General features: G+C 42.4%; 1 protein-coding gene across 2 annotated transcripts in view; it reads left to right on the top strand.

Moving 5' to 3' along the window:
• Positions 1–24,845, top strand: part of WIPI2 (WD repeat domain, phosphoinositide interacting 2) — a 56,725-nt gene that overhangs the window by 11,560 nt on the left and 20,320 nt on the right. For both annotated transcript variants that reach the window (XM_030211856.1, XM_030211857.1), the window contains exons 3-5: positions 9,828–9,997; positions 14,424–14,520; positions 23,182–23,279. In XM_030211856.1, coding sequence (XP_030067716.1) covers positions 9,828–9,997; positions 14,424–14,520; positions 23,182–23,279 — 365 coding nt within the window. The remainder of the gene's footprint in view (positions 1–9,827; positions 9,998–14,423; positions 14,521–23,181; positions 23,280–24,845) is intronic.

Raw genomic sequence — 24,845 nt, 5'->3', positions numbered from 1 at the left:
TTGTTACATTTGTACCCTGCGCTTTCCCACTCATGGCAGGCTCAATGCGGCTTACATGGGGCAATGGAGGGTTAAGTGACTTGCCCAGAGTCACAAGGAGCTGCCTGTGCCTGAAGTGGGAATCGAACTCAGGACCAAAGTCCACCACCCTAACCACTAGGCCACTCCTCCACTCCAATATAAGAAAAAGAAAAACATTTAAATATAACTAAAAAAAAAAAACAGATTTCTACTGATGGAATGTATTTTCTATTTCAAGTTTTATACTTGTGGTAATTTTGGGCTCCTTTTACAAAGCCGCACTAATGATTCTGATGCAACAAATTCAAACACATTCAGTTCCTGTGGGTTTTGTCGCATTTGCCCCATGGGAATTGCTAGTGCGGCTTTGTAAAAGAAGCCTATTGTGAAATTAAAAAAAAAAAAAAGATTAACCACAGCTGATAGCCTCATCTTATTCTAAACATTAACACAAAGTGGTTAAAAAATGAGTTTTCAGATTTGGTGAAACTTGCTCAAACTTATTTTCTAGCCATAGAAAAGAAGGCAATTAATTCCATAGCCCTGGGACTATGCCAGAAAAGGCAATTGCTTTTGCTAATGATATCCTCAAACACTTTACAGATGGAGGCACCAAAAGCCTCTCTCGCCTGTGAACAGAAGCTATGCAGTGGCTTCTACTGCTTTAACTTACAGCTGATATACCTTGGCCCGTTTTGATGCTGTGCCTTAAATCCAAGTCTCAAAATCTTAAACATGTAACCAGTAAAGTTAAGAAAAATTGGAGAGGCTCTGCTTGCTTTGACCCACTTCTCACTCGCCTCTTTGGGAGGAAGGGGAGGGTGTCATGCTATCCTGTTCGCATTTATCTCTTGTCTGCTCTTTCCTATCTATGATGTAACTTCCTTTCCTTTTCCCCTATTTCGTAATATACGTACTTTTTTGTAAACTCCTCAGGCGGCCTACTAAATGGACATTATATCAAATATAATTGAACTTGGAACTTAGAAACTTGAACTATTAATTTCACAGCTACATTTTGAACATGCTAGAACGCCTTGGGTAAACCTACACACAGGGGCCTTTTACGAAGCGGCAGTAAGTCCAATGCTGACTTACCGCTTGCTAGTCCAGAACTACTTCCGGACTTCCGCAGGAGATAGATTTTGTAGCGTCAGTGTTTACCCGGCAGTAACTGGGCGGTGCTTTGCGCTGCCCGTTTAGTGTAGGAGCCTTTACTGCCACCTCAGTAGGTGGCGGTAAGTGTTTCTCTCCCCCCCCCCCTCCCCCCAAATGACTGTATGGCAAGTGGTTCACTTGCCGCATGGCCATTTCTTTAAAAAAATAAAAGACGGACTTTTACCCACTGGGGTAAAAAGGGGCCTCAACGCGCATCAAAAACACACGCTGATGCCAGCGCAGGCCCCCTTTTACCACAGCTTGGTAAAAGGACCCCGCAGTGCATTGTGATAATCGTTATGACGACAAAAAGCACATACTATGTTCAAAAAAATCCTGGCGTTAGAAGAAAAGGTCAGATTTTCTTCAGCTGTTGAATATAATAGAAACAGATTCTGACTGCATTAAAGATCTGAGCAGAAAAAGATTAAACCATTATCTGATAACATTCCCAAAGTTAGGCATCAACTGATTAGCCACCCCAGACTAGAAGGGGATGAAGTCTACTACAAATTTCCTGATGTATCTAGAGAATGTTAGTCTTCCGAGAGTTTAGAAGTAACTTATTATCCCTCATCCATTTTGCAAGATCTTAGTAGGCAAAGGGAGGGTTTCTCTAATTGAGTATCTTGAGTTTATCCCTACATAACTGAATGCCATTGGCAAAAATCTGAAAATGAATACCATACTCATTTGATATAGTGGCTAAAAGATGTATATATTATATACATTGGAGAGGAGATAGATATGCAACCTTCTACTCCTCATGTTTTACCATTTGGAGTTCCTCCAAGACTACATTTTGAAACCCGTCCTTTAAAAAGGAGGTTATTCAAGCATGTACTCTCCTTCTGATCATAGAGAGGCACTCGGACAAAGGTGGATGATGAATGGTATCAAAGCTATATTCAGGATAGAGAGATCCAGCTTAAAGATGTTTGGGGTAGGCAAAACAAACAAACAGGAGAGCATATCAATCCCTCAGACCCAGCGTATCACCAAAAGCCTAAAGTCTTCAGGACCTGTTTGAAGTTCTAGAGTGATGGGATAGTGAAGAAGAAAGCGGACTGTTGAATTGTTATTCTTGAGGCTGACACTGAGGGCAATTCTCGTGTTGTGATCTTCTGTCTAGAGTATTAGAATAAAGTGATTAGAGAGAGAAAGATGGAGGCCTAAAAAGAAGGATCTATAGAGGCAAGAAGTGTTTTTAAAGGAATCCTATGGCTGACAGGGAGCTAGTGCCCTGCTGCCAGCAAATGGGAGACAAGGTGAAACTGAGTGGCACAGTGCAGAAGCCTCACCACTGTACGTTGAATAATTTTGGAGTCTCTTGAGCGTTTAGTCCCCCTGAGTAGAATATTCCTGTTGTCTAGATGTGAAAGGTCTAGGGAGTACATTAAGATAGCAATACCTTGGGCTCTGAAAGTGAACATATTGCTTACAGTTGACTTAAAACAAGGAAACAGGATTTTGTAAGTGCAGAGATCTGTGCCTCGAATGTACATTTGGGATCAAAAGAGCAGCTCAGTAATTTAATAGTCAACCGTGGGGATTGAGGAACCCTGAAGAGATGGTACTTGGGACTGTGTAGTGTGAGGGTCAGTTATCCATATAATCTGGCTCATGTTTAAGCCTATTCTCATCTAGCCAGTGGACAAATTTCATTTGATTTGGAAAGGTACGTAATTTCAAATCCAAGTCGCCTTGAGCTACTTGAACACACATTTATAAAGCACTAGTAATATATTTGCAAAGGGTAAATGTTTATAAAAGGTGTGAATGCTGTTTCAAAATACTGTCTCGGAAATACAGTCTGGATGTATACCTTGCACCAGAGAAGGTCAAAGAAAGAGCAGACAAATGTTGATATGGTTTAAAGGATGAACTGGAAGAGGCCAATGAAGCTAAAAGGACAACTTTCAAAAAATGGAAAGCAGATCCGTATGATAAATAGAACTGACACAAGCAGTGGCGAATTGCATTAATAAAGTGTAGGCCAAAAGAGAATTTGAAAAGGAGGATGCTGTAGAGGTAAAATCTCATTTAGAAGCAGGAAGTCTGATGCAGCTGATTGAAACTATCAAACATATAAATGGCAAGTGACCGACTCACCTGCAAATGTGCAGTAGAGACTTCCCTCTCTGTCCCACCCTCGCGTCAAGACATGATGACGTCAGAGGGCGGAACAGAGAGGGAAATGGAGTCAGACTGTCGGATGCTGCCGCTGGAGCCTAGAAACGAACATCGCGTGCACCAACCTCCACCCTCTCCCCGCCGCTACTCCCGCCCCCCCTCCATATCGGGCCCCCCTGCACTGACCTGACAGTGCCTCTCTCCTCCGTGTGGAAGCGCTGCAGGCAGCAGCAGAGCGATCTGCTGCTGCCTGCAGCGCTTTCACGCGGAGGTGAGAGGCACTGTCAGGTCAGTGCAGGGGGCCCGGCACGGAGGGGGGAGGGAGCAGCAGTGAGGAGGGTAGCTGGAAATCTTTCCCGTTTTAACGGGCTTAACGGCTAGTTAGATAATAAAAGGGATGCTCAGGAAGGATAAGGCCATGGTGAACAAGTAAATGGGATTTTATGACCTGGATTGTCCATTGTTGGAAACAGGATCCTGGGCTTGATGGACATTCGGTATGTCTCAGTATGGTAACGCTTAAGTTCTTTCACTTGGTCTTTACTGAAGAGGACATTGGGGAAGATATCCACTCTGGAAACGGTCTTTGATGGTGATCCTGGAAGATGTAATACATCAAATTACCTGAACTCAGAAATTTAAACTGCAGACCTATTAGGAGCAAGGTCTGTAACCTGTTTAAACTGGCCGTGGTACCCGTGTATCAGAGTGTAACCAATATAACTTTTTTTTTTTTTTTTTTAAAGTGTTAATATATGGCCTGGCTTTAGATCTACCACTGGAATAGTGATGGGTAGAGCTATGCAGCCTAGAACAACTGGAAAAAAGTACTAAGTAGGCCAAACAGCAAGCAAGTGATTTAATATTTGAGAATCTGCAAAAAGCAGGTCTGAACAATGAATCCTGGCACAAATTGGTACAATTTTTAAATCAAATATAGCACCTGTAATGAAAGATCAGATGAATAAAATGGAGCTTATTAGTTTTGGTATACAATGATACAGAGGTAATACAGAGTTCATGAGAAAGGTATGAAAAGTATTGCAGCCGGAAGATGTGAAACTGTTATCTCAACGCTTCCCAAAACATGTTGATAATTAGCAGTAGCTGAGAACGGAAGGAGTTGGGTACATCAGATAGCAGATCGCATGGGAAAGTATGATCTCAGAAAGTGAGAAAGATTAGGAGCAAGGTATCTCACCATTCACTTCTATGGAGAAGATAGAGTATAAAAGAGGGGAGATTTTGGCTCAGTTTGAGAGTCTTCTCCAAAGCTTCTGTCAGACGGCGAAGCCCTGTGCGGCTGAAACCAGAATCTGATGTCTGTATTTGTATCAACTTGAAGACCTGTGTTTGGGTAAGAAATAAAATGTATCTATCTATCTAAACCTATCTCTGTCTTTATTTTTATTGATTCTATCTTCTCTTTACCTTACATTTAGCCTACAAGGTAGATCATATACAAGTGACACTCAGTCTTTGCAGAAACTTAGACAGATGTTTAATAAGATTTATGTAGGAACATAAATGGCCCAGAATATACCTAGACCCAGAAAAACAGTAAGCAGTAGTTATGGGAATTAGTTTTCAATTACAGCTCCTAATGCCACCCCCTTATGATTGGGTGACAATGGAGGTCAGAGAAACTATACAGAACCTGATATATGAAATAAGTACCTTTAGTCCCCCGTGTGACGGAGTCAGAAAGAGGTCTATAAAGGGGGGATTAAAACAAAAGGATCAAGAAACTGTAAGCTATTGAGCCTGACATCGGTGCCAGACATAGGCAGTGGAGTGGGATGGGCCATGGCCCAACCAATATTTTGCCCAACACAACATGAAAATCAGCAGTAACATTTTAATAATGAAAGAGTAGGACTGGTCAATTTTCTCAATGGAGAAAGGTAAATAGTAGAGTCCCTCGGGGATCTATACTGACACCAGGGCTTTTTAACATTTATGGTTTGGGAAAAAGAAACAACAATTGAGTTGATCATATTTGGAGATAACACAAAATTGGTCAAAGCTGTTTGATGACGAGTGGATTGTGAGGGATTGCAGGGGAACCTTGGGAGATGAAATTTTAATGTGGTCGTGCAAAGTTGATGTTCCTAGGGAAGAATAATTGAAACCATAGCTACACAATGCTGGGTTCCATTTTAGCAGTCAAAATCCAGGAAAAGAATCCAGGCATCATTGTAGACAGTATGAAGAAATGTTTGTTCAGTGCATGACGGAGAACTTAAACATTTCTATCATAGTGTCACACCTTGAAGCAATGAAGACATTATCTTGAGTACTATGTGCAGTTCGGTTGCCTCTAAACCAATTTATGATTTTTAGACATAAAAAAGTCGTACAACAGGCATAGCTTGTCTCGGATTCTGTTGTAAGTGTGTGCAAGGCTTCTAGCAGGTGATTTTCAGCTTGAAAATTACATTTGTTTTTATTTTTGGTTACCCATTTGATCATGAAGACCCTTGGTTCTCCATGTATTTTCTTGATTTTTGTTTGGCATGGGGTTGTGTGTTAAGCCATTTTTTAAAAACCAATAAACACCATCCAGAAGTAATAATTCAGTGAATCACTATCCGTTTTGTTGCTGCTATTAGTGAGAATCCTAGTATTTTATAGAAAAGTTATTCAAGTTTCACCATTCAAGGAACAGTGACTTGCTGTTGCTCACTGGCAGGTTTTATTTATTTATTTTATAATGAACTAAGCAGGTTATAATAAAATATTCATAATAAAAACAATCAAATAAATAGACTGCTACATACTGCACATGGATGTTCTGCTATTTTCTATTCTTAAATTTGCACAAAAATACCTGCTTTCATTTGTTTCTTGAAACAAAGCAAATTGGATGTAGGGACTCGGGCAATCTGTTCCCTAAAAGAGGCCCAGCAACTGAGAAAGCTGTGTCCCTAGTGGCAGCGTGGTGCAAACTAAAACGAGAAGGTACCACCAATTGCTTCTTACCCTCAGACCTCAACGCACGGGGTGGAACACTTGAGGCACGTAAAAAGGTATCAAATAAAACAAGGTTGGTCAAATAGTGATAGCTCAAATCAGTCTATACATATGGATGTAAGTGGGAGGACGTGATAAACATAATATAAGGGTCATCAGGACTCTTATAGCTGAAGCTATTGAAGGTCAAGACCTCAAATTGTTTTAATTATTATTAATTACATTTGTACCCCGCACTTTCCCACACATAGCAGGTTCAATGCGGCTTACATAGTAAATAGAATTACAAAGTCTTGAAGGAGAATGTTACAAGTTGTAGTAAACATAGTTTTAATCACATGTACCTCCATAAAAACCAATCACTCTGTGCTTTAAGTGTCCTTATAAAATACAGTGAGAACTTCCAAGTCAAATAAATATAGAAATGCAATGTGATCACTTATCTGAATAAAATCTCTTGGCGCTGATGCCCACATAGAAAAGTGGAAGTAATTAACGGTGTTTTGTCAGCAGTGGAGCACCTGCCTCCAGGGTTGTAGAAGTTCTTAATTTTCAAAGACCACTTCTATAATCTCATTATTATCTGACAAGATGCCTAAGATCTGTAGTCGCTCAGCCACATACACATAAAGTAGGGTTTAAATGAGCCCTGCTCTGCATGCTTTCCTCACTTGTGTGTGTGTTTTTTTTAAATTTAATCTTTATTAAACATTCCAGTATTTTTATGTTGATTTTTTTTTGTGTGTTTGAATTTTTTTTATAAAATTCATTCCTCACTTGTTCAAGCTGAAATTCATTGTTGTTTATGTTTTTGGTTGTGTCTTTGTTTATAAAATAGAAAATGTTTCTCAATGAAATTTATAAACAAAAAACTGTCCTGCTCTTGAGAATTGCCATACTAAAATTTAATAATTCTATTTTACTGGTTTTTAGGTGTTTGTCTCATAAACTTATTTTTTACTTGGTTCAAACTGCTACTAAAATAATTCAATATAAAGGTATGGAGGAGTGGCCTAGTGGTTAGGGTGGTGGACTTTGGTCCTGGGGAACTGAGGAACTGAGTTCGATTCCCACTTCAGGCACAGGCAGCTCCTTGTGACTCTGGGCAAGTCACTTAACCCTCCATTGCCCCATGTAAGCCGCATTGAGCCTGCCATGAGTGGGAAAGCACAGGGTACAAATGTAACAAAAATAAAATAGATACTATTGGAGATTCTACATGGAATGTTGCTACTATTGAAGATTCTACATGGAATGTTGCTATTCCACTAGCAACATTCCATGTAGAAGGCTGCGCAGGCTTCTGCTTCTGTGAGTCTGACGTCCTGCACGTACGTGCAGGACGTCAGACTCACAGAAGCAGAAGCCTGCGCGGCCACATTGGTGATCTGCAAGGGCCGACTTCTACATGGAATGTTGCTAGTGGAATAGCAACATTCCATGTAGAATCTCAAATAGTAGCAACAGTGGAGGAGTGGCCTAGTGGTTAGGGTGGTGGACTTTGGTCCTGGGGAACTGAGGAACTGAGTTCGATTCCCACTTCAGGCACAGGCAGCTCCTTGTGACTCTGGGCAAGTCACTTAACCCTCCATTGCCCCATGTAAGCCGCATTGAGCCTGCCATGAGTGGAAAAGCGCGGGATACAAATGTAACAAAACAAACATTTGAATATTAAATATTTTTGAGACATTTAAAGTAAGTGTTTGGGGAAAATATGCTTTCTCAGTATACTGATATCCCAGTTGTTTGGAGAATGCTCGTAAGACTCCCTGCACAAATAGTGTAAAAAAAACCCTTTTTGCCTTCCAAACTGAAGAATTCTGTTAAACTGATTTAGGGGGTCTTTTACTAAAAGTTAGCTCGAGTTATCTGAGCAGGTCTAATTTTATTCCTGTGAGCTCTGCTGCAGATTACTCAAACTAATCTTTAGTATAAGACCTCCTTAAAGATCGCTGGGGCTGTGGTCTGACAACTGGAAGAGGAAGAAGACTGAGAAGGTTCCAGTTAATTCATCTCTATAGACTGTTGCTGCTGTTTTCCCCTGACATGGGACCACTTTAGAAGAAGAAAAGAAAAATCCTCACTTTAGTAAGATGTATCCTCGTGCTTGCAGTAATTGATTATTTTGCCATGTATAGGGCATACATCTACTTTAAAGATTTCCCCTTCGTGGAAAAAAATAAACACAAAGGCAAGAAGGGCACTCAAATTGAAATGCTTTTTAGTAAATTAGATTTGTATTTCTAACTACAAAGGGCCTGCACCAGCTGCCGTTGATTCAGAATGCAGCAGCAAGATTCATAGAAGGTTGCAAGCGACGTGACCACATCACATCGTTTTTACAAAACCTTCATTGGCTTCCAGTACATACAGGGTGAAATTTAAAACTCTATGTTTGATCTTTAAGGCCCTGAAAGGAAATGATGGCCCTGAGTACCTGAAAAATAGGATGATCCTCCACACACCACCAAGGACACTAAGGTCCTCTCAAGGACTTTCACTAACCACACCTTCTCCAAAAGACATTACACCATGTGATACCCGCAAGCGAGCCTTCTCCGGAGTAGCCCCCACACTCTGGAATGCACTGCCTGAAAGGCTCCGCTTAACACAAGACTATCTGTACTTCAGGAAGCAGGTGAAAGCTTGGCTCTTCAACCAAGCCTTTAACGGAAGAAGTAACTAACTTGTTAGTCTCACTCACACACACAAGGATTGACTCGGGCTGCACATACTGCAGCGGGACATGTTTATCTACTCCTACCCTAGCTGAGATAATATTTAACCATCTCTCTGACCTCACGTGCAACTTTCTCTAAACCAATCATCTTACTTTCTAACTCTTCCTACTTTCTTACCCTTCTATATGTTACATCATTGCCTTATCCTTCACTATCAACTATAATGCTCTATTAATTACTTATTGTGTTGACATTGTAAATAGTATACCATGCCATACTTTGTATTGTTATTTGAATATTTTTACTGCTGTAATTGCCTGTTGCTCATGTTTGACCTATTCTTACTGTACAGTGCCTTGAGTGAAGTCCTTCAAAAAGACGGTAAATAACCCCTAATAAATAAAATGTTTGCTTTTCCTTTTCAGCTAGAAAAGTTTGACTGTTTAATTATGTGTCTTTGGATCATTTGCATCTTCCCACTCCTTGTGGGCTTTCTTGCATTTGATTTGGTCTCCTGCTGGGCTACAGCATTGTGAGCCTTTTTCCCCCCATATATTTAATCCGTCCCCTGTATCTCAGCCATTGCATACAGAACATGGTTCAATCTAGAACCTGGCAGCACAAATGCATTGTTAATCAGTCGGTGCATTTCTTTTACTCTATGCCTGGAACTCTAGTTCAAGTCAAGGCAAGACTGAAAATTGGAACTTAATTTAATGTGCTTTATGTACAGTGTGGAATTCTGTAGAACTCCGTGTTAGAAATGTACGTGCCAAGGACTGTTTACTGCAGCAGGGTTGTTGGCCAGCATACGTACAGACTAATAGTAGAATTTTTATTTTTCTCTCCGTTTCCTCCTAGCTGACACTGAAGATGTATGTATTGTTGAGAGACTGTTCTCTAGTAGTTTGGTGGCCATTGTTAGCCTGAAAGCCCCACGAAAGCTGAAAGTTTGTCACTTTAAGAAGGGGACTGAGATCTGCAATTACAGCTATTCCAACACAATCTTAGCTGTCAAACTCAACAGGCAGGTGAGTGTAGTGGCTACATCTGGAGACGTTGATTCAGCCCCTAATAACTGCACACATTCAGATTTTCATGAGCTTAAATATCAGTCTGTACCCTAAAATGCTATAGAAATGTATTCTCTTGCTGATCAGATTCTAGCTCTTAAAAGGAATACCGCAGACTAATTTTATGATCACGTAGTAAAGCTCATAAATAACTATAGAGGAAGACTTGTACATCCACTATTTAGATCAGCAGTATGTTGAACCGAGCTGTAGGCTACTTTATATGCTTGTTAATTAAGCTCTGTAGAAAACCATCAGGTTGATATTCAGTCGCCCACAGCCAAAGTATTTTTAAATGCTGGTCACAGTGGTTAAAAATAAATGATATGCAGTTTCTCTGAATATCTGGGTAAAGCATAGACCATTGGTGGTGTTCAGATAGCAGCGATTTTCTTTCCACCATTAGGACAGTAAATCAGTTTTCTAACTTGCCAGGTTAGCAGACCAAATATTGTCATTACCTGGATGATTTACCCGGGTTCTATCTGGATAGTGCCAGTGTGCTCAGTAACAATTTTCAGTGCCACTATACAAATAGTACTGCTGGAAATGCTGAACAGAAGTAGTAAGTGGCACTTTTACAAGACAGTAGGTACTTCTGTGTGGATAAAAAGTATTGGGCACTCTAGATAGTGCTGGGGAGGAGTCCGCTGTCTTGGTACATGTGGGTACCAATGACATAGGAAAATGTGGGAGAGAGGTTCTGGAAGCAAAATTTAGGCTCTTAGGTAGAAAGCTGAAATCCAGATCCTCCAGGGTAGCATTTTCTGAAATGCTACCTGTGCCACGCGCAGGGCCCAAGAGACAGGCAGAGCTCCAGAGTCTCAATGCGTGGATGAGACGATGGTGCAGGGAGGAGGGCTTTAGATTTGTTAGGAACTGGGCAACATTCTGGGGAAGGGGGAGCCTATTCCGAAAGGATGGGCTCCATCTTAACCAGAGTGGGACCAGGCTGCTGGCATCGGCGTTTAAGAAGGAGATAGAGCAGCTTTTAAACTAGAAATGGGGGGAAGGCCGACAGTCGCTCAAAAGAGCATGGTTCGGGATAAGGTATCTTTCAAAGATATCACCATAACAGGGAAGATAGAGTATCCTGATAGTGAGGTTGCAAAAGAGATTGTAGTAGATCGGGTATCTTTAAATAACAATAAAAATCAGACAAAAGATTGCCAATTAATACTGTCAAGTACTAAGCATGATGTACTTAGGAACAACAAACATAGTTTGAAATGTCTATATGCGAATGCCAGGAGCCTAAGAAATAAGATGGGGGAGTTAGAATATATTGCACTAAATGAAAAATTAGATATAATAGGCATCTCTGAGACCTGGTGGAAGGAGGATAACCAGTGGGACACTGTCATACCGGGGTACAATTATATCGTAGTGATAGGGTGAATCGGATTGGTGGAGGGGTAGCATTGTATATTAACGAGAGCCTTGAATCAAATAGATTGAAAATTCTGCAGGAAGCAAAACACTCCTTGGAATCACTGTGGATTGAAATTCCATGTGCAAAGGGGAAAAGGATAGTGATAGGAGTGTACTACCGTCCGCCTGGCCAGGACGAACAGACGGATGCGGAAATGTTAAAGGAAATCAGGGACGCAAACAAACTGGGCAACACAATAATAATGGGGGATTTCAATTACCCGCATATAGACTGGGGTAATGTAACATCTGTACACGCAAGGGACATAAGATTTCTTGATGAAATCAAGGACAGCTTCATGGAACAGCTAGTTCAGGAGCCGACAAGAGAAGGAAAAATACTAGACTTAGTCCTTAGTGGTGCTCATGATCTAGTGCAGGGGGTAACGATACGAGGGCCGCTTGATAACAGTGATCATAATATGATCGGTTTTGATATTGGCATTGAAGGAAGTGAAACTAGGAAATCAAGTACGCTAGCGTTTAACTATAGAAAAGGTGATTACGACAAAATGAGAAAAATGGTGAAAAAAAGACTGAAAGGAGCAGCTCGCAGAGTAAAAAACTTGCATCAGGCGTGGATGCTGTTTAAAAAACGCCATCCTGGAGGTTCAGGACAAATATATTCCACGTATTAGAAAAAAGGGAAAAAAGACTAAACGTCAGCCGGCGTGGCTAAACAGTAAGATAAAGGAAATCATTAGAGCCAAAAAACAATCCTTCAGAAAGTGGAGAAGAGAACCAACTGAAAGTAACAGGATAGATCATAAGGAATGCCAAGCCAAATGCAAAGCGGAGATAAGGAGGGCAAAAAAGGACTTTGAGAAGAAATTAGCGTTGGAAGCAAAAATACATAGTAAAAACTTTTTTAGATACATTAAAAGCAGGAAACCGGCCAAAGAGTCGGTTGGGCCGCTGGACGAAAATGGTGTTAAAGGGGCGATCAAGGAGGACAAAGCCGTAGCGGAGAAATTAAACGAATTCTTTGCTTCGGTCTTCACCGAGGAGGATTTGGGGGGGACACCGGTGCCGGAAAGAATATTTGAAGCGGGGGAATCGGAGAAACTAAACAAATTCTCTGTAACCTTGGAGGATGTAATGGGTCAGTTCAGCAAGCTGAAGAGTAGTAAATCACCGGGACCTGATGGTATTCATCCCAGAGTATTAATAGAACTAAAAAATGAACTTGCGGAGCTACTGTTAGAAATATGCAATCTGTCCCTAAAATCGAGTGTAATACCGGAAGACTGGAGGGTAGCCAATGTTACTCCGATTTTTAAGAAGGGTTCCAGAGGAGATCCGGGAAATTATAGACCGGTGAGTCTGACGTCGGTGCCGGGCAAGATGGTGGAGGCTATTATTAAGAATAAAATTGCAGAGCATATACAAAAACATGGACTGATGAGACAAAGTCAGCACGGATTTAGTGAAGGGAAGTCTTGCCTCACCAATCTAATGCATTTTTTTGAGGGGGTAAGCAAACATGTGGACAATGGGGAGCCGGTTGATATTGTATATCTGGATTTTCAGAAGGCGTTTGACAAAGTGCCGCACGAAAGACTCCTGAAGAAATTGCAGAGTCATGGAATCGGAGGTAGGGTATTATTATGGATTAAGAACTGGTTGAAAGATAGGAAGCAGAGAGTAGGATTGCGTGGCCAGTATTCTCAGTGGAGGAGGGTAGTTAGTGGGGTCCCGCAGGGGTCTGTACTGGGTCCGTTGCTTTTTAATGTATTTATAAATGACCTAGAGATGGGAATAACTAGTGAGGTAATTAAATTCGCCGATGACACAAAATTATTCAGGGTCGTCAAGTCGCAGGAGGAATGTGAACGATTACAGGAGGACCTTGCGAGACTGGGAGAATGGGCGTGCAAGTGGCAGATGAAGTTCAATGTTGACAAGTGCAAAGTGATGCATGTGGGTAAGAGGAACCCGAATTATAGCTACGTCTTGCAAGGTTCCGCGTTAGGAGTTACGGATCAAGAAAGGGATCTGGGTGTCGTCGTCGATGATACGCTGAAACCTTCTGCTCAGTGTGCTGCTGCGGCTAGGAAAGCGAATAGAATGTTGGGTGTTATTAAGAAGGGTATGGAGTCCAGGTGTGCGGATGTTATAATGCCGTTGTATCGCTCCATGGTGCGACCGCACCTGGAGTATTGTGTTCAGTACTGGTCTCCGTATCTCAAAAAAGATATAGTAGAATTGGAAAAGGTACAGCGAAGGGCGACGAAAATGATAGTGGGGATGGGACGACTTTCCTATGAAGAGAGGCTGAGAAGGCTAGGGCTTTTCAGCTTGGAGAAGAGACGGCTGAGGGGAGATATGATAGAAGTGTATAAAATAATGAGTGGAATGGATCGGGTGGATGTGAAGCGACTGTTCACGCTATCCAAAAATACTAGGACTAGAGGGCATGAGTTGAAGCTACAGTGTGGTAAATTTAAAACGAATCGGAGAAAATTTTTCTTCACCCAACGTGTAATTAGACTCTGGAATTCATTGCCGGAGAACGTGGTACGGGCGGTTAGCTTGACGGAGTTTAAAAAGGGGTTAGATAGATTCCTAAAGGACAAGTCCATAGACCGCTATTAAATGGACTGGAAAAATTCCTCATTTTTAGGTACAACTTGTCTGGAATGTTTTTACGTTTGGGGAGCGTGCCAGGTGCCCTTGACCTGGATTGGCCACTGTCGGTGACAGGATGCTGGGCTAGATGGACCTTTGGTCTTTCCCAGTATGGCACTACTTATGTACTTATGTACTTATGTACTTATGTCTGTCACTGTGCAAGGCCAACAAGACTTGATTTGGTTTTCACTCGGAGCCTATATGTTTGGGTTCCAGACTACAAAGAGGAGACCTTCATTTTTATTTTGGCCATTCAGTCGTGTGAACTCCTGAGCCAGTGCTTTGATTCACAGATTTTTCTCTCTCCCTTTTTCCTCTGCAGAGATTGATAGTGTGCCTAGAAGAATCTCTTTATATACACAATATACGGGATATGAAGGTACTGCACACAATCAGGGAGACTCCCCCAAACCCCACAGGTGAGCCTGCTTCTTAAAGCAGAATTTCTGTTCAATTCTCAGCCTGACTGATTTAGTAAATCTGCAGAAACTGTATTCTTTCTTTCTTAGTGATGTGATTACCTTTTTGTGCATGGACACATTTAGTTTACGTGTAATGAATATGCAGATCCAGAAAGAAGCAGAGTGAAAATAAATCGGCATTTACATCTATTATGAAAAAGCTGATGTACTAATCCATACAAGTTATCGCAGCCGAGTAGCTGCTTTGCAAGAAGGCTTGCTATGAATATGAATTAGCTCTGTAGCAAACTTTGCTGTAAAAATTAGCTAGAGGGCAAGTGGCAAAAAAGATTACTGCATTTCAATCATGTATAGTTAGGTTTTTTTGTAGAAATATCCTGCAAAGCTTCTTGGCAAGTCTGTTTTCACTAAATTCAAAATTAAACAGAGAAAATGTTGACAGACACAGACTGACTAGGCCATTTGGGCTTTCTATTTATACCAGCTATTAACTTTTACAATCCCTTCCTATCCCTTAGAGATCCTCTTTGCCTACCCTATGTTTTCATGAATTCAATTACGTCTCTTCGTCCCCAATACCTCTGCTAGAAGGCTGTTTGTGCATCTACCACCCTTTCTATAAAGAAGTATGCCTCTTGTTCTAGAGCCTCCTTTCAGTTGAAAAAGGTCAGCCTTGGAGGTATTTAAATGTCTCCTTAGCATCCTTAGACTATTCCAGAAAAGTGGGTGTTATGACCATTGACCAGCAGGTGGCGATAAAGAAAATGCAGAATTGTATTGTCCTCTATAAGCCCTTTATGCAGCTCGTACAATTTAGTATTTCTGTATCTCTAGCAGGTGGGCGTGGTATACTCCACAGCTCCCGGTTTGGTCTGAAGTGCTCCTGGTCCAGTGAGATAGCTGGTTCCAAGTTGAGCTAGAGAGGTCAATATCTGTGTTTGAATCATACGTAGAGTTCTTTAGGTCACTGCCCCCCCCCCCCCCCCCCTTCACTCTCTGCCTGCTGGTGCCAAAAACAAAAAGGAAGGAGCACTAAATCATTATAAATTATTAGAGACTCCTGCTGCACTGGAAGGCTCCTACAGAAGGGAATTCAGTTGGGGGAAACTAAGAAGTCAGTGGTAGTAAGTCAGACCTTAGCCTGCTGTATGGCTCTCGGTGACGGCATATCATCAGTTGTGGTTGTGACAGTTTTCTGCAGATGTGGCATCCCAGTTGGTTAGACTCCCTTTTAAGGGTAGGTGCTTGGTTGGTGAAGATCTTACCAATCTAGTTAAGGAGTTAGGAGAATCCACGCCTCGGCGGCTCCCAGAGGGTAAATTTCAAAGTCTCCCCTCATTCTTTCTGAACAGCTTCTTCCTCATAATCATAGTATGGGAGTGAAGTGCTATAGGTCAGGGTGCCCTCGGTATACCCAGGCAATCCTCCTTTCGGTCATACAGGAAGGCCAGTTCTCACCCAGGTCATACGGTCAATGCTGGCTGTAGCTCCCAATAAATGGGGTTTAGATTCCTTCCTCAAAGATCATCATAGAAGGTTGCCTTTCATGGTTTTTACCTTTACCTTCTAACCCTTCGGCAATGTCACTCACAAATATGTTGAACAGAATCGACCTCAGCACCGATCCCTGGGGCACTCCACTACTCACCTTTCCCTCATCCGCGCGAATTCCATTAACCACCACCCTCTGGCGTTTGTCTGTCAACCAGTTCCTAATCCAGTTCACCATGCCGGGTCCTATCTTCAGCCTGTCAAGTTTGTTCAAGAGCCTCCTGTGGGGAACCGTGTCAAAAGCTTAGCTGAAATCTAAGTAGATTACGTCTATAGCACGTCCAGGATTCAATTCTCCGGTCACCCAGTCAAAGAATTCAGTGAGATTCGTTTACCAAAGGTAAATTGTGCCAAACAAATCTCATTGAATTCTTTGACTGGGTGACCGGAGAATTGAATCATGGACGTGCTATAGACGTAACCTAGTCCTAGTATTTTTGGAAAGAATAAACAAACGATTCATGTCTACCTGTTCCACTCCACTCATTATTTTATAGACCTCTATCATATCTCCCCTCAGCCGTCTCTTCTGTAAGCTGAAGAGCCCTAGATGCTTCAGCCTTTCCTCATAGGAAAGTTGTCCCATCCCCTTTATCATTTTCTTCACCCTTCTCTGTACCTTTTCTAATTCCACTATATCTTTTTTTTGAGATGAGTGACCAGAATTGAACACAAAATTCGAGTTGCAGTCGCACCATGGACCAATACAAAAGCATTATAATGTCCTCACTTTTGTTTTCCACTCCTTTCCTATTAATACCTATTTGCTTTCTTAGCTGCCACAGCACAGTGAGCAGAGCATTTCAACGTATCATCAACGACGACGCCGAGATCCCTTTCTTGGTCGGTGTCTTCTAATGTGGAAACTTCCATTACCTAGCTATAGTTCGTGTTCCTTTTTCCCGTATGCATCACTTTGCACTTGCTCGCATTAAACGTCATCTGCCATTTAGATGCCCAGTCTCCCAGTTTTAATAAAACGAGCGTGCATGGCGCTGAAAAACAGGACAGGGCGCCTGGCGATGTAAGACCAGCGCGGGATAAACGCCTTAGCTAGTGGGGGGTTGGGGACCCCCGGCAGCCAAACCGGGAGCCCCGGAGCCAGTTTGGGGGAGGGGCCCAGGCACCCATGGCCCCCCCCGTAACTACGCCACTGCCTGAAACAGGAGTCTGCAATATGGTTTCAATGTAGTTAAGGTGAATTTGCCGTAATATCACATTTCAGGTGCGAGTGAACAAATAAAATGCCTGCCTGATTTCATGTCAAGTTTTGGGCAGCAGCTAATGTAAAACCATTCTATGCAGTTAAGCTGTCTCTTTTTGTAGGTGGCATCCATCCTTTAGTCCAGGGGTGGACAACCATGGTCCTCAAGGGCCATAACTAATTCCTTATTTGAAAGAGATATCCCCTAGGGAGATGTTAAAATTGTATTTCCAGGAAATTTTCCAAATAAAAGAAGAGAATATTCCTCTGTTTGCACAAGCATTTTATCTCCCTCCCAGGAACCAACAAGTTTTGGAAAATCAACCCCTTGATGTAACAGATTTGTTAGAATCTTCTATAACAGATCAAGCAACAGCTGCTACTTTGGTAGCAACGGTAACTTTTTCCTCGGATAAATTTTGGATATTAAAACTATTTTATAAAAATCATGATAAGACTTTCAAGGGACTTAAGATTAATGTCTATCCTGATGTGTCGAGAGAAACACAAGTGCGCAGGAAAAGATTCCTTCAGAAGAAGCAGGAAACGTTACAAATGGGAGCAACTTTCTTTTTAAAATTTCCGTGCAAATGTTTGGTTAGCTACCGGTCTGAAAAATTTGTGTTCTACGATCCCTACTACTACTATTTAGCATTTCTATAGCGCTACAAGGCATACGCAGCGCTGTACAAACATAGAAGAAAGACAGTCCCTGCTCAAAGAGCTTACAATCTAATAGACAAAAAATAAATAAAGTAAGCAAATCAAATCAATTAATGTGAACGGGAAGGAAGAGAGGAGGGTAGGTGGAGGCGAGTGGTTACAAGTGGTTACGAGTCAAAAGCAATGTTAAAGAGGTGGGTTTTCAGTCTAGATTTAAAGGTGGCCAAGGATGGGGCAAGACGTAGGGGCTCAGGAAGTTTATTCCAGGCGTAGGGTGCAGCGAGATAGAAGGCGCGAAGTCTGGAGTTGGCAGTAGTGGAGAAGGGAACAGATAAGAAGGATTTATCCATGGAGCGGAGTGCACGGGAAGGGGTGTAGGGAAGGACGAGTGTGGAGAGATACTGGGGAGCAGCAGAGTGAATACATTTATAGGTTAGTAGAAGAAGTTTGAACAGGATGCGAAAACGGATAGGGAGCCAGTGAAGGGTCTTGAGGAGAGGGGTAGTATGAGTAAAGCGACCCTGGCGGAAGATGAGACGGGCAGCAGAGTTTTGAACCGACTGGAGAGGGGAGAGGTGACTAAGTGGGAGGCCAGCAAGAAGCAGATTGCAGTAGTCTAAACGAGAGGTGACAAGGGTGTGGATGAGGGTTTTGGTAGAGTGCTCGGAAAGAAAGGGGCGGATTTTACGGATGTTGTAAAGAAAGAAACGACAGGTCTTGGCGGTCTGCTGGATATGAGCAGAGAAGGAGAGAGAAGAGTCAAAGATGACCCCAAGGTTTCGAGCTGAGGAGACAGGGAGAATGAGAGAGCCATCAACAGAAATAGAAAACGGGGGGAGCGGGGAGGTGGGTTTGGGGGGGAAAATGAGAAGCTCGGTTTTGGTCATATTTAATTTCAGGTGGCGTTGAGACATCCAGGCAGCAATGTCAGACAAGCACGCTGAAACTTTGGTTTGGATGCAAGGTGAGATATCAGGGGTAGAAAGGTAGATTTGGGAGTCATCAGCATAGAGGTGGTAGGAAAAGCCATGGGATGAGATTAATGAACCAAGGGAAGAAGTGTAGATAGAAAAGAGGAGGGGACCAAGAACAGAACCCTGAGGTACACCGACAGGCAGAGGGATAGAAGTAGAAGAGGATCCACCAGAGTGAACACTAAAGGTGCGGAGGGAGAGGTAGGAAGAGAACCAGGAAAGGACAGAGCCCTGGAATCCAAGTGAGGACAGGATATCGAGAAGTATGCTGTGATCGACAGTGTCAAAAGCAGCGGAAAGATCAAGAAGAATGAGGATGGAATATTGACCTCTGGATTTAGCCAGTAATAGGTCATTGGAGACTTTAGTAAGCGCAGTTTCAGTTGAGTGGAGAGGGCGAAAACCAGATTGTAATGGGTCAAGAATAGCATGTGAGGAGAGAAAATCAAGGCAGCGGCGGTGAACAGCACGCTCAAGTAATTTGGAGAGAAAAGGAAGGAGGGAGATGGGTCGGTAATTAGAGGGACAAGTAGGGTCAAGTGAAGGCTTCTTAAGGAGAGGTGTGACCACAGCATGTTTAAAGGAAGCAGGGACAGTCGCAGTGGAAAGTGAGAGGTTGAGAATGTGACAGATAAAAGGAATAAGAGTAGGAGAGATGGCATTAAGAAGGTGGGTGGGAATGGGATCAGAGGAACAGGTGGTACATTTTGAGGAAGAAAGGAGAAGTGTAGTTTCCTCAATAGTAACTTCAGGAAAGGAGGAAAGGGAATGAGGGGAAGGAGAGAGAGGGGAACGGACTAGTGGAGGGAGAGCTGGTGAGGTAGAGAAAGCAAGGTTTATCTTTTGAACCTCCCAACTAGAAACATTTATAACATCTAGAAGGACAGTTGGAATAATTACACCAACTATAAATAGTGTTTGAAAACTGAAAAGAGTGTCCAAATCACGCCTATCTACCATTTGTGTTTTATTTTCTTTATTTCCTTAAGTCTTTCAACTATTATTTATATTTTGAACTCCTAAATGTGGACTTATATTGGTTTTGAGGAAGTAGATGGATAATAGATTTTGGTTGATATTGTAACCTCATTTACTGATTTTTCTTATCAATTTTGTGTATTTGCGAAATTGAAATGTAATAAATAAAATAATTAAAAAAAAAAAAAAGGGGCCATAACTAATCGGGTTTTCAAAATTTCCACGATGAATATGCATGAGATTGCTCTGCATGTGCCGCTTCCATTGTATGCAGATATGTCTCGAGCATATTCATTGTGGCAATCTTGAAACCCTGACTGGATTGTGGCCCTCGAAGACAGTGGTTGCCCACCTCCGCTTTAGTCTATTTGGTAGACTTAAATGTGGAGCAGCACAGTTTGGAGAGAGAGAGAGAATAATTGAACAAAATTACATTTAAAGGAGAATTGCATTCAACGTGAGATAAGTGTGCTGTATTGAAAGCATTGTTTCTCAAGCCATACCTGGAGTAGCCCTGACCAGTCTGGTTTTGAGGATGTCCTTTACACATATGCATGACAGATTTGCATGCAGTGGAGGCAGTGTATGCAAATTTCTTGTATTCATTTTATAGTTTATTAAAATTTGATACAAAACTAGTGGATCTTAACAGTGTACAATACAAATTTTAGCAAGTAAATACAAGAAAAGGTAACAGCATTAAACTATGGGACAGCACAATCCTCCATCACAAGAAAGCACAATCATTCATCTCAAAGAAGAACAATATTAAAGTACAGTTCCAGACAGCCGATCCTGAGAGCAACACAACTTCAACCAAGCATTAATTGAAAATAATAAATTTTCATAGTAACATATATTAACATAGTAGATGACGGCAGAAAAAGACCTGCACGGTCCATCCAGTCTGCCCAAGAAGATAAATTCATATGTGCTACTTTTTTATTTGTACTGTCCTCTTCAGGGCACAGACCGTATAAGTCTGGCCAGCCCTATCCCCGCCTCCCAACCACCAACCCTGCCTCCCACCACCAGCTGTGGCACAGACCGTATAAGTCTGCCCAGCACTAGTCCCGCCTCCCACCAGCCCCGGCACAGACCGTATAAGTCTGCCCAGCACTAGCCCCGCCTCCCAGCCACCAGCTCTGCCACCCATTCTAGGCTAAGCTCCTGAGGATCCCTTCCTTCAGGGTTGAACATTTTCAGAAACGTTGGTTTAAAGCAGTAACATAATTTGCAAAGTTCTGAAACAAATTGCACAATCTACCTAACACAAAACAGACATTTTGGCCTGTATTTTGAAAGCATCCCAACATGTAAATAGCAGCTTTTAGGCTTGTAGATTTGCTTGCATGTACAAATGGCAGTTTTTGAAAGCTACTACTTACACATGGTGATCCACACCATGAAGAGATTTGAAGGAGGTGTGGTTAGGGTTTGTAGAGGGACTGTTTGGCAGGCCTGAAATATTGAAATGTAATTCCCGGTTTACAAGAGGAATATACCCATGGGTGTAAAAAACAATTCTAGACACATATCTGCTTGAAGATGAGGTGCAAAGTCAAGGATAGCATTCCTTTTCATTTGCTTCCCCCCCCCCCCCCCCCAACCCTCCATTGTACCTTTTGACTCTTACCAGGGGTCCATGATGTCTGTTCACCAGTCATCTCCTCTCTGTCAGAGTCCCAGATTCAAAATGGTGTCTATGTCCCCTATTGGTAGTCTTGCAGTATTACTGCTAGGAATCAAGCTTCCAAATAGGTGGAGGGATTAGAAAAGGCTCTTCGATTTGAGGTTGGTTCTTTGAGCAAAATACCCTTTTTTTTGGTAGCTTTAGCTTGACCCCTAATGGAGTACTACAAGACTGAGGGTCATTCCTGTTCCTACTGGACATTATGGACTCCTGGTAAGAGCCTGGGGTGGGATGTGGAGGTGGTGGGGCTTGTCATGGCAGGGGGCCCAAGTTTTTGATGTCTGGGTGGGTGGTATCAGATGGGTTGCTGATTTTAGAGAGAAGATTGTGGGGTGAAGGTGATGGATGTTCTTGGGAGCAGCAGTTTTAAAAAGAAGCTACCACACACGTTAGGGAGAAAGCAGGATGTAGTTCTTCTTCCCACGAGAAACTTTTTAAAACTCACTGCGTCTACTGAGTTTGGTGAGGTATTGATGCTCCCACAATTCCAGGAATAACGTATAGAATGTTTGTACGTTTGGGAAGCTTGCCAGGTGCCCTTGGCCTGGATTGGCCGCTGTCGTGGACAGGATGCTGGGCTCGATGGACCCTTGGTCTTTTCCCAGTATGGCATTACTTATGTACTTATGTACTTATATGCCTTTGCACGTATTTTACAAAATAGAGTGGGAATTTTCCATGTCCTGACCTGGACGTCCTAATTCTCTTCCGTGACCTATCTAAAATGGGCCTTCACATGTAATAATTCATTATTGATTACTATTGTTTCTTCTACTAACCTATAAATGTACTCACTCTGCTGCTCCCCAGTATCTCTCCACACTCGTCCTTCCCTACACCCCTTCCCGTGCACTCCGCTCCATGGATAAATCCTTCTTATCTGTTCCCTTCTCCACTACTGCCAACTCCAGACTTTGCGCCTTCTGTCTCGCTGCACCCTACGCCTGGAATAAACTTCCTGAGCCCCATCCTTGGCCACCTTTAAATCTAGACTGAAAGCCCACCTCTTTAACATTGCTTTTGACTCATAACCACTCGCCTCTACCTACCCTCCTCTCCTCCTTCCTGTACACATTAATTGATTTGATTTGCGTACTTTATTTTTTGTCTATTAGATTGTAAGCTCTTTGAGCAGGGACTGTCTTCTATGTTTGTGCAGCGCTGCGTACGCCTTGTAGCGCTATAGAAATGCTAAATAGTAGTAGTAGTAGTATAGAATGCCTGTTTGTAAAAGCTGTGTTCTACTCTTTATTCTTGCTCGTGTACTTTGATTTGTAAATAGACATTAGGTATGCAGAATAAGACAAAGCAAAATGCTACTAAACGTTTAAATTAGTTACACGTGGTATCATCCCCAGGACATAAAAATATATCTCCCTTGTTAGTTGGGATTGTAAAGTCTAATGTAATTTATGTGGTTAATTTACTGCTTCTTTTTCTAAGGTACATGAATGCAGCCTAAATAAAAGATGATTCTCCAGTAACTGCTGTAGTTGAATACCAGTTGATTAAATGTGCATGAAGTATAATTACATGGTTAGACCTAGAAATCAGAATCCATATCTATCTGTGCTATTTATATTTGTTCCATACAGGTCTGTGTGCATTGTCCATAAACGGTGATAATTGTTACCTGGCCTACCCTGGGAGTGCGACCATTGGCGAGGTCCAGGTTTTTGACACCATCAATCTGGTGAGGGCTCCTGTGTAAGCTACTGGCTCCCATAAGGATGCATATTTGTCTTTCCTTAGACATGGTTAAATATAGTGGGGTTAGTACATTGCCTTTCACTTCTCAAGAGTTGGCTCAAAATTAGCTTACATTACAAGAGATGCTCCAGGGGTTGACGTTGGTGAGACTTTTTCTTATCTAGGCACAAACTCCTAGGTTGGTATCTCTAGTTTCTCTTTTTCTGTTTAGAGAGCCAGTTGAAGTTCTGGCCTAGACTTTGACTTGTTTTTGCTTTTCCTCAGACTGTGTGGCAAACAAACATTGCCCCTAAGCAGTTTGTCATACTACTCTGGATATAAGACTCCAAGCCCCGCTTGAATGGAGCCCTAATGGTTTAGTGTCAAAGTGAAATCCTGGAGAGTTTTCAGAATATCCCTAATGAATATTCACAAGAGATTTGCATGCTCTGCCTCCATTGCATGCAAATATCTCTTGCTTCTTTAGCATCCTCACACAGGAGTTGTGTCCATTGACCAGCAAATGGAGATAGGCAGGCACAGCACAATCCTGTACTTTTGTAATAGGACCATGTAAGCTCCCACAATTCAGTATCTTTCTGTTTCCAGCAGGTGGTGGATGGTATGCTCTGTCTATCATCCATCCACAACCTGATGACTGGTTTGGCCCACTCCCGGTCCAGTTTTGACTGTCTCCCAGTTGATGCTTTTTAAGTGGGTATTTCTTATGTGGTGCTGTAGCTGCTTGGGAAAATACCCAGTAGATTCTGAGTGTCTCTCCCCCCTCCCCCTCCCCCCCCCGACTCTTCCCAGAACGTACCGGTTGTCGCCTTTAATGATGATGGTACCCGGACAGGAGCAGTCTCCCTCAGCCAAAATGGCCAACCTGACTTGTAGCGGTAGTCTCACAGTACTACTGCTAGGATGTCATGGTGGCCATTTTGGATTCTGGCTGAATCCAGGATGAGGGCAAAGGACTACTCCTGCCCAGGTACCACTGCTTAACCAATGGTAGGTTCTGGGAAGGGTTGAAGGGGTGGGTGGAAAAGAGGCAGACTTGGGAGGGTTGGTAGTTTGAAGGGGGTGGGGTTTTATGCACATGGATTGGGCTTTCAGAAGCCCCCTTTGTGAAAGGAGATCTGATGTGTGAGGGGGTCAGAGAAGAGATCGGATGCTACATGGATGATGTTGGTGGGCGCCGCACTACTGGACTGCCGATGGGGCAGCTGCACATCACTGCCTCTTGAGGTTGTGGTAAGTTCAGCTGTGCTATCAGCAATCCTGACAGTAAGCACATGTGTGATATCTGTCACAGCCAGCCACTCCTCCTCCTTCCCACGCCCTGATCTCAGGCTTGTTAGTGGCTTGTTAGCTAATTAATTTGTGCACACATCTTTGATCCACATGCAAATTTCAGCACCATATATAGAATCCAGGGGGGCTATATCCAGACCTATATCATTTATTTTCACTCTATCTCCATTATATAACATCCTCCCTTCCTTCTTTTTTTAAATTTAACATTTGTTTTTGCATCCCAAAGTGGACACGCAAATAATAAAAGTAGTCC

This window comes from Microcaecilia unicolor, chromosome 8 (assembly GCF_901765095.1).
Source record: "Microcaecilia unicolor chromosome 8, aMicUni1.1, whole genome shotgun sequence".
Classification (NCBI taxonomy): domain Eukaryota; kingdom Metazoa; phylum Chordata; class Amphibia; order Gymnophiona; family Siphonopidae; genus Microcaecilia; species Microcaecilia unicolor.
Note: the sequence above shows the minus strand (reverse complement) of the source record. Positions and strands in the feature narration are given on the sequence as shown.